Genomic DNA, 16,152 nt, shown 5'->3' on the forward strand with positions numbered 1-16,152 from the left:
ATTGGACTGGGGGAGGAGCATAGGAGAAGAAGAGGGAGGGAAGGTGAGATTGGGAGGTGATGGGGGAGGGGGCTACAGCTGGGATACAAAGTGAATAAACTGTAATTAATAAAAATAAAATTTATCAAAAAATAAATAAAAAACCAAAAATTTTAAAAATGCAACAGGATACTCTAATAGACTGTAAATCTATCTTTAAAATTATTAAGTTAATTATGTTTTAAAGAAAAAGACAGGCTGGAGAGATGGTTCAGTGGTTAAGAGCAATGATTGCCCTTCCAGAGGACCCTGGTTCAATTCCCAGCAATGACATGTCAGCTCATAACTATCTGTAACTCCTGTTTCAGGCGATCCAACAGCCTCATGCAGACATATATGCAGGCAAAACACAAATGCATATAAAATAAAAATAATTATTTAAAAAAAGAAAAAGAAGACAGTGTTAACATACAGGCAGGTCTGTAAAAGAATATCTAGATGTGGTAAGTAGCTTGGAATTAAAATCAGGTGTCAAAAAATGCTCTAAGAATCACTGAGGCTTGAGTGAAGAAACTCCAAGGATTCTAATAAATACGGAAGAAATGAGAGGCTTCAGTGAAAGGAATAATGGTTTATACTTTTCAAGAATTTTAACCACCTTAAAAAGGGGTGAATTTGCACAAAGTACAATAATATGTGTATGAAAATGTGATGAAACCCATTCTTTTTAAAAGATGATTTTGTGTGTGTGCCTGCATGAGTTAATTGCAATATATGTATGCAGATTCCCTGGAACTAGAATTATAGTTGGTTATGAACAAATTTATATGGGTGCTAGGAACCAATCCTCGGTCATCTGCAAATGCAGCAATCAATCACTCTTGACTTCTGAGCTGTTTCTCTAGTGTTCCCATTATTTTAAATTAAAAAATTAAAACTAAAAAATATCCTTAAAGGTTAACAAAACATAAACTGAATAAATCCACAGAATCATAATTATGAAATTCCAAGATAGGAAAAACTTTAAAATGATGAATATGTAGACTCGTGAATTCACAGTGGATGTCTGAGGATGTGAAATACTGTCAGTTCTAGGAGGTGGGAGCTGTGGTAAAGTATGTGCTCAGTATGCATGGGCCCTGGGCTCAATCATCAACTCCCTAAAAACTATATTCAGCTAAATTATGACTCGAAGTTAAGACAATATTTTCAAATAGTTCATCGTTCAGAGACCTTTGCTCAAAGATTGACAAACCTGAACCTAGGAGTGGTGTGCAAGAAGTGGTGCTAGAAGCAAATTAATAAACCTCAGCAAGTGCTGGCTGGCTTTGAAAGGAAAAAAAAATGCAAATTTGGGGAAATCTTAATCCCTTTTTACCTCTTTGGTGCCTTTACAAATATTCAGTTCTCTTCCTTCTTAATATAAGCTTTGCTGGAGGAGGCTTGAATGTGACATTAGCTATGCTATGCTTAGGTAGGAAAGTTTGCTTACATCTGATGTTGAGTAACCACAAATCCACAAGTCTATCAGTCAGTCATTAATGTTACCAGTAACAAATATATTTTTAATCTTCATTGCTTACTCTTCTGTCTTAATTGTTTGATATTTGGGTAAGATTATGGCTGAAATAATATTTAAAAGAAAATCTATTAAGGCTTTATATGTATGCTTATAAAACACTGCATATTGTCTTAGGGTCTCTGTTGCTGTGGTAAAGACACCGTGAGCAAAAGCAGTTAGGGATGGAAAGGGTTTGTTTGCTCACACTTCCACATCTCAGTCCACTATGAAAGGAAATCAGGATAGGAACCTGGAGGCCTGAACTGAAAAAAAGGCCATGGAGGAGCGCTGCTTATTGTCATGCCCTCTAAGGCTTGCTCATGTTACTTTATTGGGTGGCACCATGCAGAATGGGCTTAGGCTGTAACTCAGTTGGAGAGTGCATGAAGAACATGTGTGAGATCTTGGGTTCAATCCTCACTAGAAAAAAAAAAACAAAAAACAACAAACAGGAAACAGTAAGGAGCAGACTAAACAAAAGAAAAAGCTGATTCTTTTAGGTAGTAGCAATAAGAGCCAAGAAAAAGACATAGTATGAAGAATGGAAAAATACAAAAACACTGAAGAAGAGATTTGACTTGAATAGATCAATGTGTGCCACCAAATTTGAAGATGTAGATAAAATAGTAATTTTTTAAAAACATGACTTTTGGCTCAGAAATAGTACAAGACATGAATAAACTATAAGCACTAAAATAATGTAACCAGTGGTCATAAATCTCTGTCAGAGAAAAGAGGAATCTCCTACTTCTACAAAACTAGTGTGATAGTTTAATAAGAATGGCATCATAGGCTTATATGAGTACTTGGTCTCCAGTTGTTGATCTCTTTGAGAATGATTATGGGCCTTGTTGGGGAAGGTATGTCACTGGCAGTGGGCTTTGAGGTTTCAAAAGTCCATACACTTTCCATGTAACTTTCAATGCCTTCCTCTTATGGATCAAGATGTATGCTCTGAGCTACTGCTTCAGTGTCATGTCTGCATGCTGCCATGCTCCCCACCATTGTTGTCATGAACACTAATGCTCTGAAAATTTAAGTTCCAAATACACTATAAGTTGCCTTGGTCTTATCATGTCAATAAAAAAAAATAATAAAAATAAAAAACTAAGAAAGCTAGTCTTGATGAAGAAAAGCAAAGGAAGCAAAATGGTTTCAGTTGTGAACACAGATGCAAAGGTTCTACATAATCACAAGCCAAATGTGGTATATCTGAAAACAATTGGAGTCATCCTGGGGTAGATTATTTATTCCGTAGAAGGACGTTAAAGAATTAATATTTTTCACTGAGTAAAAGACTGAGAATAGTTGCCATTCAGTGATGACTAGCATTTGCTAAGTTTCAGCAAATTAAGAGAAGAAAAACTCTAGAAATGTTAATTTTTAAATTTCTTATAAACATAATATTTTCTGTTAGAGGCAAGTATTTTGTTGGAGAGCTTAATCATCATTCGAGAAAGCATGAAGGAAGTTCCTTAGTCCAAGAAACTAAAAGTAACTAGACCCTACAATGGAGCACAGCAAGGAAACTGGATACAGCACCAATATAAAGTATCACCATCCTTATGTTCCAATAGCAGTTAGGCATAATTACATTGACCTTTTGGTGCCAGGCACTAATGCTATGTTTACATTTACTCTGAAAACCAGCCCAGTGAGTAATATTATCCTGAGACACTGAGCCCACGGCTTGGAAAGCAATTGCCAAAGGTTCTAGAGGCGGCAAAACTTACAGATGCCTGGCATTGCAACCTCAAATACACGTAACTTGTAAAAACTTGTCCTGTTTTCACTACTAAGTACTCATTCCCTCCCATTAGCTGTAAAGGATGAGAACTCTTTGTTCCTGGTATCAGTGCTTTCTTTTTACTTTTAATGTTTTAAGTTTTAATGGAAAAAATCTCACACCTAAGGTTCCAAAGACATCATAGATAAATAAAACGGAATTCATGGTCCTAGGAGAGCTTCAAGATGTCTAGGAACAAATCTAGCCAGTGGTAGATCATTATCTCTCAGGGTGATGGCTGAATGAGGCAAGTAGGTAGTGGAAGCCACTGAGACCCAGGGTTCTGATGGGCCAGAAGCATCCAATCCCTGCTCTGCGCGCACAGCCTTTTGGGAAGCCAAGTCGGGTAGCCTCCTAGGGAAGTGTTGAGTGGGACAGTGCATGCTCCCTGCAGACTCTGAAAACAAAAGTTTAGACACTCGAGTTGAAACAGTAACGACATCCCACTTGACTTGGTATAGTTCCTGAAATGTATTTCGCATTCCTTTTAGCAACAGCAGGAGCCTTTGCCACACTTGCTGCTGCTGTGACAGTGGTGTTAATAGTGAAACGTCTGGTTAACTTAAGGGGCACAACCGCGGACCATGAGAGTACTCAACATGGAGATAAAAAACCCGTGCCTAGTCCTGGGACGGAGCACGAAGCACACCAAGACGTGGACAGGATGGAACAGGGCTTACAGAAGGAACTGGATAAGAAGGACCAGCAGATACATGAAGAACTGGACCCTACGAAACAAGGGACAAAGAAGGGGCTGGATGAGGAAGAGCAAAGTTCGCACTGGGACGTGAGTGCGAAGGAGCAAGGCGGCCAGACTTGGTGAGTATAAATTAAAGCGTGTGCAAGGGCCCGCGGCAGGCTTCCTTTCCGAAGCTCAGTGGGAAACGAGGTGAGGCCTAGAAAACCAAGTTTTCAGGGTAAGAGGGAGGCTCGGGCCGGGCGCCGCGGGGTGGCTCCGCGGCGAGACGCGCTCCAGGCAGCGCACAATGGGCGCCACCTCACAGAGGGCACGTGGGCGGCCCCTCGGGGCGGCGAGGCCGGCGGTGAGCGTCCGGGCCGCAGCTCTCGGGGGACCCGCGGGGGGATGCGGGCGGGCAGCCGGGGCGAGCGGAGCTGAGGAGAGCGACGCCGAGGCGAGCGGCGCTGCGGAGGGAGCTGCGCCCCGGAGAGCGTCCTCAGGCTGCGGCGGCCCCGCCGTTGCCCGGAGATCGCTTAGCCGCGCCTCCTCACGTCGCGCGACCGCCGCCCCGCCCCGCCCCGCGGCTCCGCGGCCACCCCCTTTTCCAGCTCTTTCTCGAACCTGCCACTGCGCAGCGAGCCGTTGCCGAGCGCTGACGGGAGCGGCCGCCGAGCCACAGCCGACCGGTGGCTCGCGCCCCCCGGGGTCGAGCGCGCAGGCGCAGACCGCACTAACTGCCGGTTGGGGGCGGCGAACTGCAGTAGAGACTAGGCGGCGGGCCGGGCGGAGGCGGCGCGGCGCAGGCAGGCGGCTCCACCTCCGCAGTCCCGACGCCCTGCCCTAGATTTTTTTTTTTTTTCCTGACGGAGAGTGGGTCCTCTCCTTTGCTTCTCGCAGGAGTCACAGTGCCCGCAGTGGCGGCCCGCAGCAGGACACGGTCGCCCCTGCCCGACGCTTAGGCGCGATGTCGGTGGTGGGCATTGACCTCGGCTTCCTCAACTGCTACATCGCCGTGGCGAGGAGCGGCGGCATCGAGACCATCGCCAACGAGTACAGCGACAGGTGCACGCCGTAAGTGCCTCACGCCCCCATCCCTCGGGTGGGCCCGGGACGCCCCCCGTGACAGGTGCCGCGGCCACAGCCAGGACGGAGGGCGGCGGCTCCCGCGGGCTCCCCTGCCCGGCCTCGGCGGGCCGCGGACGCCCCTGACCCGCGAGGGCCCCCGCGTTAGGCTGCGGGAAGGGACTTGCGCGGTCCGCCTCGGCGCGGCGTCCGGCCCATGGAAGAAAGGTCTCAGGTTGCGGGCGCAGGGCCGGCCTGGGATCTGCGCTAGGCAGCCCACTAGAGCTCTGCGTCCTGCCCTCCCTCCCCCATCTCCCGGGCGACAGCCTCCTCGGAAGACTGACCCCCGGTGTTGCACACCTCGGAAAAGAAATGGCAGTTTCCCTAGCCCTGGAAGCCGTTTGTTTTATTCCTTTATCTGTGTGTGTGGAGACGGAGAGATGAGGTGGTGTCCTTGAGAATGTGAGGTGATCTGACCAGGAGGGATTAGGTTAATGGCGCATTCACAATGAGACTTCGCAGTGGGGATCTTGGCTGTATGCTGCCAATATCAGTCAATTAGTGGAAAATTGCTGGGGTTAGAGGCAGATACCTAAAGTGTATTTTTACAGAGTGAATTGTTGGTGAGTCAGAGGCGACTATCCTGTATAAACAGGATTGTGTAGTGTTTCCATTATGAACTCTTGATGAAAGCCTTTGTAGCATTATGTCATGGAAACGTGTGTCCACAGGTTCACTTGTTTCTCCTTTCTGGAAAGTTTGTTGGCAAAGAACACAACTAATACTTGCATGTGAAAAACTCTTCTTGTACGCTCCTGTTAACCTGTAATTTTATGAGGAAAATTCTGTTCATGTATTTTTATGAAAAGGAAACTAAATTGACCCTTGTGAATGATTTGTACTATGTTTTAAATTAAACTAATGTCAGCCAAGATCAGTGTTAAAACCATCTTCAAATGGTGAGGTTTTAACAGTCTAATAGTTCAAGAATATGGCAATATGTTTCCTAGTAGCATTCGCGAATGGAGACTGCTTTGATTTCTTTCCAGATGTAATCTAGAATGCTTTAGGCCTTTTTTTTTTTTTTTTTTTTTTTTTTTTTTTTTCCTTTTTGTCTTTTTTTTTTTTTTTTTTTTTTTTCTAGATTGACCCTTCACATCTCCATTGAAATTCTAGATGTTTGTATACACAAATGTGGATATAAATCAGATAATCCTCATAGTCCCAGGACCAATAATTTACTCATGGTTTATTCATTTATTAGGTATATCTATTATGAAAAATATTAAACTTAGAAATATAGGTACATGAAAAGATAAAGCTAAAAAGTATAATTCTGTCCAGAAATAAAACTTCCAAATGGTTTTCTGTTTGTTTTTAAGATAGAAAAACTTAATGTTTTCTGTTCATTAATCTCTATGTAATGTATTTCTTCTATACCATTAGTTCTAGTGTTTGTATAATCGTTTCATTAATTCCATCCCATGTTCTACCTTCAAGATGATTATATTTTATTCCTGTAAATAATGTTATGATAACTACCTTTTATTTTTACTTTTTGGGTTTGGAGATTTTTGTTTTGTTTGAGAATTCACATTTAGTGGATGATAAAACTACTATAGACTTTTCAGGTTATTTTGCTTCTGACAAAAATTCAATGACTATTTTTTGCTGTTTTTGTTTTTTTTAATTACATTTGTTTAGGAAGTTATATGGGCTGATGTTACAAACTAGAACATAACCAAACCTAATAAAAAATCTTCAAGTATTAATAACAAAGCAAAAACAAAATGATTCTCCAGTCATTGCTTTGATCTTATGGGCGAGGCATCTGATATTATATAATATGAATAAGGTGTTGTAAATTTAAGATATTTCACTTGCCATTAGTAGTCTTTTTAGTGTATGGTCACTATACAAATCCATAATCATCACTATGATCTGATAAAACTTTTCATTTACAAAAATAGGTTGCAGGTGGTATTGTGCAGGCTCTCTATGCATACATTTATGATTGAAAGAACCTTAAAATTGTTGTACATTTATATTTGTGTTTGGACTGGGTAAATTTTAATTAAGACCATGTCCTAAAATAATTACTCTGATAATCTAATAGTTAATATGTACCTAGAGTTAACTGATCAGCTTCAGGTTCTGTTTCTTAAGACAAGGTTTTGGGTAAGTAGCCCAGGCTGATCTTGGACTTGATCGTCGTCCTCCAACCTCATGAGTACTGAAGTGAAAGGCATATACTGCCATGCCAAATACCTGATCAGCTTTTTAAATATTTGTGATTTTGGTTAATGGTCTCAATTTATGAGCTAATTTAATTTACAAATTGCTTAATAAGCATTTGGAAGCTTATATTGCTTTTTCCAATTGTTAATATATTTAATCCTTTTGGCCATAATAAAAAATTGGTAGTTTTATATTGTCACTAACGTAAATTAGCATGCCTAGCATTTGTTTTAAAAACATGTTAGAAAGCCTACAGCAACAAAATGCCATTCTGAGAACATTGCTTCCCTTTTCAGCTTCTACCAAGACATTTCCCCCCATATAGCTAAACAGTATTCAGATGCCTTTTCTCTGCAGAACTTCTCAAGTCCCTTTACTTACAAGCACTGCAAGTCTCTTATGAGAACAATGTTTCCCAAGCTTACTTTAATGTGTAAAGGCTCATGTTTTATAGAAACTTTTTGAGATCTATGCCAAAGCAGTGGTTCTCAGATGGAAGTGATTTTGCCCTCATAAGGGACATCTTACACTTACCTGAAGATTTTTGGTTGTGGAAAAAGTTCTTTTAGCATCTTGTGAGTAGAGGTCTGCATACTCAACTGAAACAAGGCTCAGTACATCCCCACTTGCCCAATAAAAGAAGTGTCTAGCCCAGAAAGTCTGGATTGCCATGGTTGGGAAAGTCTGCTCTCTGGACACCTTGCCACTCTAGTTGAACAAACACATTGCTTACCTGTTGAAAATTTGATTCCTAGCCAGACTGGTAACTTAGGAAGAGGGTCAGAAAGGCTCACTAAGAAGAGATGGAAGCTTGCCGACTATCTCATTGTTATTCATCAAGCAACAACACAGTGACAGCAGAAGGGCTAAGAATATTAGGATCTGTGTTCCTGATAAGGGAAAGGAAAAAGTAGGACTATTTTTTTAAAGCTTATGTGACAAATTTGAGAGGAGCAGACAGATGTAGAGATGGCTGAATTGAAAATCTAATGGGCCTCAGTGTAATCGTGTCAGTCCTTAAGCCATACTCTGGAATATAACCTTTGTTTGGCATTAAACATCACCATACACTGTTCTATTACTCAGAAACTTAATGAATTCCCATTGCCTGATGCAAACATTTCAAATCTATAATCAGCCCATTGAGACCCTAGACAATCTAGCCTTGATACTATCTTAGTAAAACCTCCTATGAAACTAGCCAAGTTGTATTCTTCCTAGTTACCCTTAGGATCCATATTTCAGTTCATTCGAAAAGTGTCCTTGCTGTGTACCAGTCAGTGATCCTGGCCAGTGCTGTGCAATAGAACTTTCTATTATGTATGTTTCTTCTCTGTTTATTTAGTTTTCTATATCTACTAGCTACATGTGAGTGTGAGAAACCTGAGAATGTGCATTAATTTTAAGACACAGAATTTTGTTACTTTAATTTAAATTTTACCAATCATATGTGAGCATTGATCACCATGTTGAACAGTGCAATGAGGACAGTGTGCTTTGTTTCTTACAGATTTCATACTTTGATCTAGAAATACAGCTGGAGAACTAAGTTGTATTAGATGGGTAATATATTAGATGGTAATATGCTATGGAAAAGTAAAATTGATTTTAGGTGCTGTAAGATGTTTATGTTGGGGAGCTTTGGAAATGTTTATATAGAACTGTCAGGGAAAGTGTCAGGCTTGATAACTTCTACAGAAACCTACTTGGCTTCTGATTGTGATGGCTGGAGGATACTTCCTGCACGGTGCTGGTGTTCTGGCAAGGGCCTCTTGGCTGTGTCATAACATGTCAGAGAGACAGAACGGGGACATGCTCTGTGTGTAAAATAGGCACTGGTTTGCTGAGTCTGGTACCCATACTATAACTGTCTCCTAGGCCCTACATCTTAAACGGTCTACCGCCTTAGTGCCATTACATTTGGGACCAAGTTGGTAGCACATAAACCTTTAGAGGGAAACCATAGCCAACCTCAGCAGCACCTGTGTGCCTGGAATGCCCTTTTCCATGAGACTGCTACAAATTAAATGCTTTGATATCCTTTCAAGTCTTAAATTAGAAATTGCTTCTCCTAAGCCTTGTTATGTAGAAGTGGCTGTTCTTTTTCATAATCGTATGTATTCTGTTAAATTTTTAAAATAAATTATAAATCCTCCAAGGATAGAAAGTGGCTTATTGTATATACAGTGTTTGTTGATTGAGTAGTTTTTAGTTAAAACTGCAATCATGGAAACATTTTCTTCAATCACATGATAAAAATGTCGTTCTTTACTTTTATGTTACATGTAAATGGAGATTAAAATAGAGCATTTGCATTTTTTATGTGCCAGGTGTTGAAAGCATTTCTCAACATCTAAATTCACTCTCCTGTTCGTCATATAACCTGATGAGCAGGTGTGGTCATCACTGTCACCATATGGAAACGAAAGCAAGGGATGCTTATATAACTCCCCCAAGATACCTACCTGTTGAATGGCAGAGCCAGAGTGGAAATCCAAGGAGCCTTACCTTGCTAAATGTGATTACCTTTTAATAGGTCTCAGACCAGTAGAATTTGAATAACAATTTTGATACCAGTTACAGAATAGGCAATTATTAGGGTATTTTTTAAATTCTAAAATTCTGATCACTAGTCTGTTATTAAGTTTAGAAATATGTAAAGGTTTTATTTCTACTACCTGGTTTTTAAAATAATGATTGTTTTAGTTCTTTTAAATTTACTTTTGTGTAAGAACCACCCTATAATATTACATAAACAGTATACAAGATAAACAGAGGAACTCTTGTCTCTTCTTCAGAGCCTGTATATCTTTGGGATCCAGAACCCGAGCCATTGGAAATGCAGCTAAGAGCCAGGTATGCTTATACTGTTCAAATAGTTATTTTGACTTAGGGAAAAAGTTAACTGCATCATGGTAAGTTTTCATGGTATGTAGTTGAGAATTACAAACAAGGCCGAGTCTAACACCTTTGTGTTTTCTAAGAGACGCTTTGCTGGGTGTGGTGTGCTCTTAAGGCAACAGGATTGAGTTCAAGCAGCATAAGCTGCATGAGGATACTGCTTCAAAAAAAAAGAGAGAAAGGGGTAGAGGAATGGAAGAAGGAGGGAGAAATAGATTTGCTTTGAATTGTAGAGGTTTTTTGGTTTGTTTGTTTTTTTCATTTTATTTATTTAAAAAATTGTAAAGTTTGAGTCTCCTTCTATGTGGATTGTTTCCTATCTGATCACTTTCCATATGGGACAGTCTTCTGGATCATTCAGTGACTAACAAGAAATGTTCTTAGTGGAAGAAAGTAGTGGGAGCAAAGTAGATCACTTGCTGAGTGGCTCAGTGTGGCCATGGAGTTTGAGTATATCTCCAGACTTCTGAAATGCTTATGAATAAAATATTAACTTAAAGTTTGCCTGGTAGCTTGATGGTCTTATAGTGTTACACTTTATTTCTCTAAACCAAAGCTCTTTATTTCTCTAAAACCAAACATATTTCTTATGTTTTATATATAGCTGGGTCTTCTTCCTGTTCTCATGTCAGTAAACCCAGCACTAAGAAAGGCTGAGCTAGGGTGATCAGACATTCAAGGCTGATCTCAAGTGAATGTAAAGCCAGTCTGAGCTACATGCCCTGTTTGAAAAAAAAAAAAAAAAAAACAAAACAAAACAGTAATTTAATGTGCTGTTATTTCCTTGTGACTTTGTAGGAATTATTTACTTTTCAAAAACCTTTGTTTAATGGGCTGGAGAGATAGCTCAGTGGTTAAGAGCACTGTCTACCCTTCCTAAGGACCTAGGTTCAATTCCCAGCGCCCACATGGCAGCTCACAACTGTCTGTAATGCCCATTCCAAGGATGTGACACCTTCACACTAATGCACATAAAATTTAACTTTTTAAATAAATTCAAATATTGTTTAAAACTTTTGCTTACAATTTTGAAGGGATGTCTTTTATAATGACTTTAATTATGAAAGATTCTTATGTTTTTTATGTTCATATTATATACAAATGTTAATTATGTGCTGAAATAGCTCCTTTAATTGGGTTTATACATCACATTTTGGTGTCTTAAAGAATTATTTTTTGCAAGAGTGTGTTTCAAACTAGGCGCAAATGTCGTGTGTAGTTGTGCCCCTCTGTCCACCTCTGAAGCTACGCATTTCATAGTAGAGCTTAGCAAATGGTGAGCTCCCTTGGTTTACAGTCTCCTGTAGGATTGGGCTTGCATAATTCCCTAGCTATAAACCTGTCCTCCGGTTTTCATATTATGATCCATTTGTAATATTCTCTCAGCTAAGACTTTGAAAGAAAGAAACAAACTCAAGAACCTGGGGAGTTTTCCTTCACTTGAATGGAAGGTGAATTTTCTAAGAATTTGGAAGTCTCTGTACAGTTTCCAGGCTGGGAAAAACAGTGGGTTGCTAGCTCCACGTCAGGAGTTAGCTGTGTTGCTTTCCAGAGAATTATTTAACAAGGCCCAATGTGTACCTCAAGATAAATGCAGTATATTATGTCTAAAAAAAAAAAAAAAAATCCATTGTCTGTTGATTTAAATGGTTCCGAAATGTCTATAAATAAATTTTTAAGGTTTAAAAAAAAAGAATTATTTTTTTTGTGTATCTCTGTTGTCTGTATGTTGTACATACAGCTGGGGGGGGGGGGCGAGTGTAACTGGAGGCTAGAAGACAGTATTGGATCTTTTGGAGCTTGAGTTACAAGGCCTTGCTAGCCATATGATGTGAGTTCTGGGATCCAAACTCATCTCCATGATTGAGCATCAAGCTCTCTTAACCACTGAGCCATTTTTCTGGCACCACCATATTTTGACTGCTTAACATTTACCAGAAATAGTTAATCTTTGTTTAAAGCAGCCTGTAATATTATATCTCCCAAGAATTGAGCTGACACCCCTATGTCTCCGTCCCACAATGGCAACTCAAGAACTGTTTGACTTTGAAGGTCATTAGGAAAGAAGATACTGATTTCAGTAGCAGTATACAGTTTAAACAGAAAATTATCTTGTCAAAATACCAACCATTTACAATTAAGACTGTTGATTAGCACTATGCTACATGGAAGAGCTATTACTGGCCTAGAGGTGATTCTCAGTGGGAGCAACATATTATACATAAGACATCTCACAAGAAAGTAGATATTGAGAAGAAACACTGAATGATTTTTTAAAAGCAGTTTAAGAACAGGAAAAAATGGAGAAGGGTTTGAAGAAATGGCTCAGCAGTTAAGAACACACAGTGCTCTTGCAGAGGACCAGTTAGCTTCCCAGGACTGCCAGTAAGTCCAGCCCCTGATCTGACCCCCTCGTCTGGTCTCCAAGAGCCCTGTACTCATATGCACCCATATACCCAAACCCACATGCACATAATTCAAAATGAAAATTTTTTTGGAATGAAGGGAAAACCCAGAGTCAAAGATAGTAATTTACTGGATCAAGAGTACTGAAAATGGGCTGGAAAGACGGAGCAGCAATCAAGAATACTCCTGTTGTTCAGAAGACGCAGGCTTGATTCCACATGGTGGCTCGCAGCCCTCTGTAACTCCAGTTCTAGGAGACTCGATGCCCTCTCTGGCTTCATCAGGCACCAGACATGCAAGTGGTGTGCAGACATAGCACACAGGCAAGTAACTGTACACATAAGATTTTTACACAGTGCTGAAAACAAGTCAATAGATTTTCATCATATTTGAAAAGTTTTTGGATCTCTCCACCCTCTCTCCCTCTCCCACTAATTCCTAGGAGAAGAAGAGGATTTTACAGGTAATACTTAAGATGCATATGTACTCACACTATAACTGTGCTTTCTACTTGGAATAGAGGAAAATGAATGAAATAAAATTCTAAACTTAACTATATGAGCTTAGGCATTTGGTGGTTTTCAGTATTATGATAGTATCTTATTTTGCCTCATTAAGTAATTGATGGATTCAACTGTTTATTGTCAACAGATAGTCACAAATGTAAGAAATACAATTCATGGCTTCAAAAAGCTTCATGGACGATCATTTGATGACCCCATTGTGCAAACAGAGAGAATCAGGCTTCCCTATGAATTGCAGAAGATGCCTAATGGAAGTGCAGGTGTCAAGGTAAGCTTTGTGTTTGCAGAATGCAAACGTCTCCTTAAAGGTATGTCATCATTTTAACTTGAAGTATAACTTTCTTTCTCAGAACATACATCTGTCCTGGCTGATTTATTGTCAACTTGACACAAGTTAAAAGAGTTATTTGGAAACAGGGACTCTAAATTGAGGAAATGCCTCAAGTATTTGCCAACCGGCAAATCTGTAATACTTCTTAGTTATAGAAGTGGGAAGGCCCAGGGTGTTGTTATGGTGCCACTCCTAGGCAGGTGGCAGTCCTGGGGTATATGAGAAAGCAGGTTATATAGTTATGTGGACATGCCAGTAAACAGCATTCTTCTATGGTCTCTGTATCAGTTCCTGCCTCCAAGTTTCTCCTCTGACTTCCTTGGATGAAGGGACTATAACAGTAAGCTGAAATAAACTCTTTCCTCTCCAAGTTGTTTTAGTCATGATGTTTAATCACAGTGGTAGAAGAAACCCAAAGTAGGAGAGCACCTAAGAAATAGTCAAATTTGCAGTAATTTTAGTGAATGTGAAAACATTGTAGTTAGATACTGACTTTTAAAAACTGTATTTTTGTTTGAAAGAAGAAACAACTGTCACTGGGAGAACTCCAGTAGGTGAGAATCTTGTGGGAATAAAAGCATAGACATGAGGGGCCTAGAAGAGTACAACCCAAAGTGGTATCATTGCTAGTAGTTTTCAAGTTTACAAGAGCCTTGCAATTAGAAGTGCTAAAGCAAACTTCTAAGAGATGGATTCTGGGTTTTTAGTGTATTCTAGACATTTAAAGCAGAAATTAGTCAACACCCAACAATTCTACTGCTCTATAACCCAAAAGAGTAAAAATATATACACAATTCCTGTGCATGAATATTCATAATATTAATGGTGTAATTTATAGTAACAAAGTTAACATACATATATTCACATAAGTTGGACAGGTGAAATATATCTACAGTAGAATAGTATGCAACCACAAAAAGAACAGACTGATATGTGCTACACCAGATATGAACTTTAAATACATGTTAAGTTAAAGGAACCCTAGCACAAAAGTCCACTTAATTTAGTATGAGTCTTTTTATTTACAGTATCCAGAATACAGTAAATCCATATGGGCAAGAATGTAGATTAGTGACTGCTAAGGGCTAAAGGGAAGGGGAAATAGGGCATATAGCTAATTTCTATGAGATTTTTGGAGTAGTGATGAAAACATTCTACAAATAGAAAGTGGAAATCCTTGCACAATTTTGTAGCCTCCCCCAAAGTATACTCCCTGGAACTGTATGCTATGTGACTGTATCTCCCTATAGCTATTTTTATTAACTCTAAGCTTGATGTGTTTATGCTACAGATATGCCTGTATTTCTAGCTTTAGAAGAGGATTCTGACTAGTGTGGATGGCAGATTCTAATAAGGAAAAAGAATCTGTTAATATAGGTCAAGGATGCCCCATGAGAGGTTAAAGACAGATTTTGATGGCATGCTTTGGTGTAATTTGCGGGTCAGTGGGCCATGTGGTTACTGGGAGTAAAATCCAGGTCCTTCTGGAGGAGCAGCTAGTACTCTTAACTCCTGAGCCACCTCTCTGCCCTGCTCTTCATTGCTTTTAAATGTCGTAAAAGTTAAATTACTTTCAAGTACAAGTCTCTAGCTCAAGTTATATTATATTCCTAAATGCAACACGGTTAGGTCATAAAGTGTAGTAGATACCTGGTCTCCATTAATTTTAAATTTTATACTTTATCCATGCTTGCCCCTAGGAACTTTGGTCTAATACATGTCATTTTCTTAATAAGGATTTTTTCACTTTATTTTTTTTTGTGTGTGTTTTAAATTTCTTCCTTTTAAAAAAACATGTGACTGACGCTTTCATGTTAAGACCTGTAGAGTACTAAAAAAAAAATCACCTTTTTTTCCTTCAGTATTTACATCGCACTTTAAAAATGAACGATAAAAATTAATAGCTTTATGGATAAGGACCTAAATGCTTCCTTCAAAGGGATTTACTTATTTGTGTGGAGCTAAAGTGGGAGGCGTGCTCAGTGTGGCTAGTGACTATAAAGAACTTATTTCTTTTCACTGTGTATGTCGTGTGCAGATCAATGCTATGTGCACTTACTACGTGAGTAGGTGACTCTTAGCATGTCAATCTTTGGTTATAGGTGCGGTACCTGGAGGAAGAGAGGCCCTTTGCGATTGAGCAAGTCACTGGGATGTTGCTGGCTAAGCTTAAAGAAACCTCAGAAAATGCCCTGAAGAAGCCAGTGGCTGATTGTGTGATCTCGGTGAGCACCAGTGCATGGGCATCCAAGGAGAAGTGTTCTCTTTGTCATTTCTCCCTTTGGACAGAAAACAACTTATACTGACTTTTCTTTTTCTTTCTTCCTTTTTTTTTTTTTTAAGCTACCTTATTTGGTAAAGTTTAGAATTTACTTCCCTATAAAGTCAGTTCTGATAATCCGCAAACAAAAACCAAAGTGTTTTATTATTTTAGTGGCTGCTGCCCTGCCACTTATAAGAGTCTTCCTAAGGGACAAGTGAGATGGCTCAGCAGGTGAAGACATTTGCCACTGGATAACCTGAGTGTGATCTCCAGAACCCACATGGTGAAAGAAGAGACCTAGTCCTGAGGGCTGTCCTCTGTCCCCTGCCTGTGTGACCCTCCCACATGTGTACACACACAAATCTGTACAGAGATAGCTACTAAATGAATGTAAACTTTAAAAAACACTTGTAAAAGATAAT

General features: G+C 39.8%; 1 protein-coding gene across 1 annotated transcript in view; it reads left to right on the forward strand.

Annotated features, from left to right (window-relative positions):
* The first annotated feature begins 4,714 nt into the window (after positions 1 to 4,714).
* Hspa4l (heat shock protein family A (Hsp70) member 4 like) overlaps positions 4,715 to 16,152 on the forward strand; it is a 42,697-nt gene continuing 31,259 nt past the window's right edge. The window contains exons 1-4 of the mRNA XM_055625908.1: positions 4,715 to 5,076; positions 10,104 to 10,161; positions 13,264 to 13,404; positions 15,570 to 15,692. Of these exons, the coding sequence (XP_055481883.1) occupies positions 4,970 to 5,076; positions 10,104 to 10,161; positions 13,264 to 13,404; positions 15,570 to 15,692 (429 nt within the window). The 5' untranslated portion in view covers positions 4,715 to 4,969. The remainder of the gene's footprint in view (positions 5,077 to 10,103; positions 10,162 to 13,263; positions 13,405 to 15,569; positions 15,693 to 16,152) is intronic.

Source organism: Psammomys obesus, unplaced genomic scaffold, assembly GCF_907164565.1.
Source record: "Psammomys obesus unplaced genomic scaffold, mPsaObe1.curated_primary_1811, whole genome shotgun sequence".
NCBI classification, from domain to species: Eukaryota; Metazoa; Chordata; class Mammalia; order Rodentia; family Muridae; genus Psammomys; species Psammomys obesus.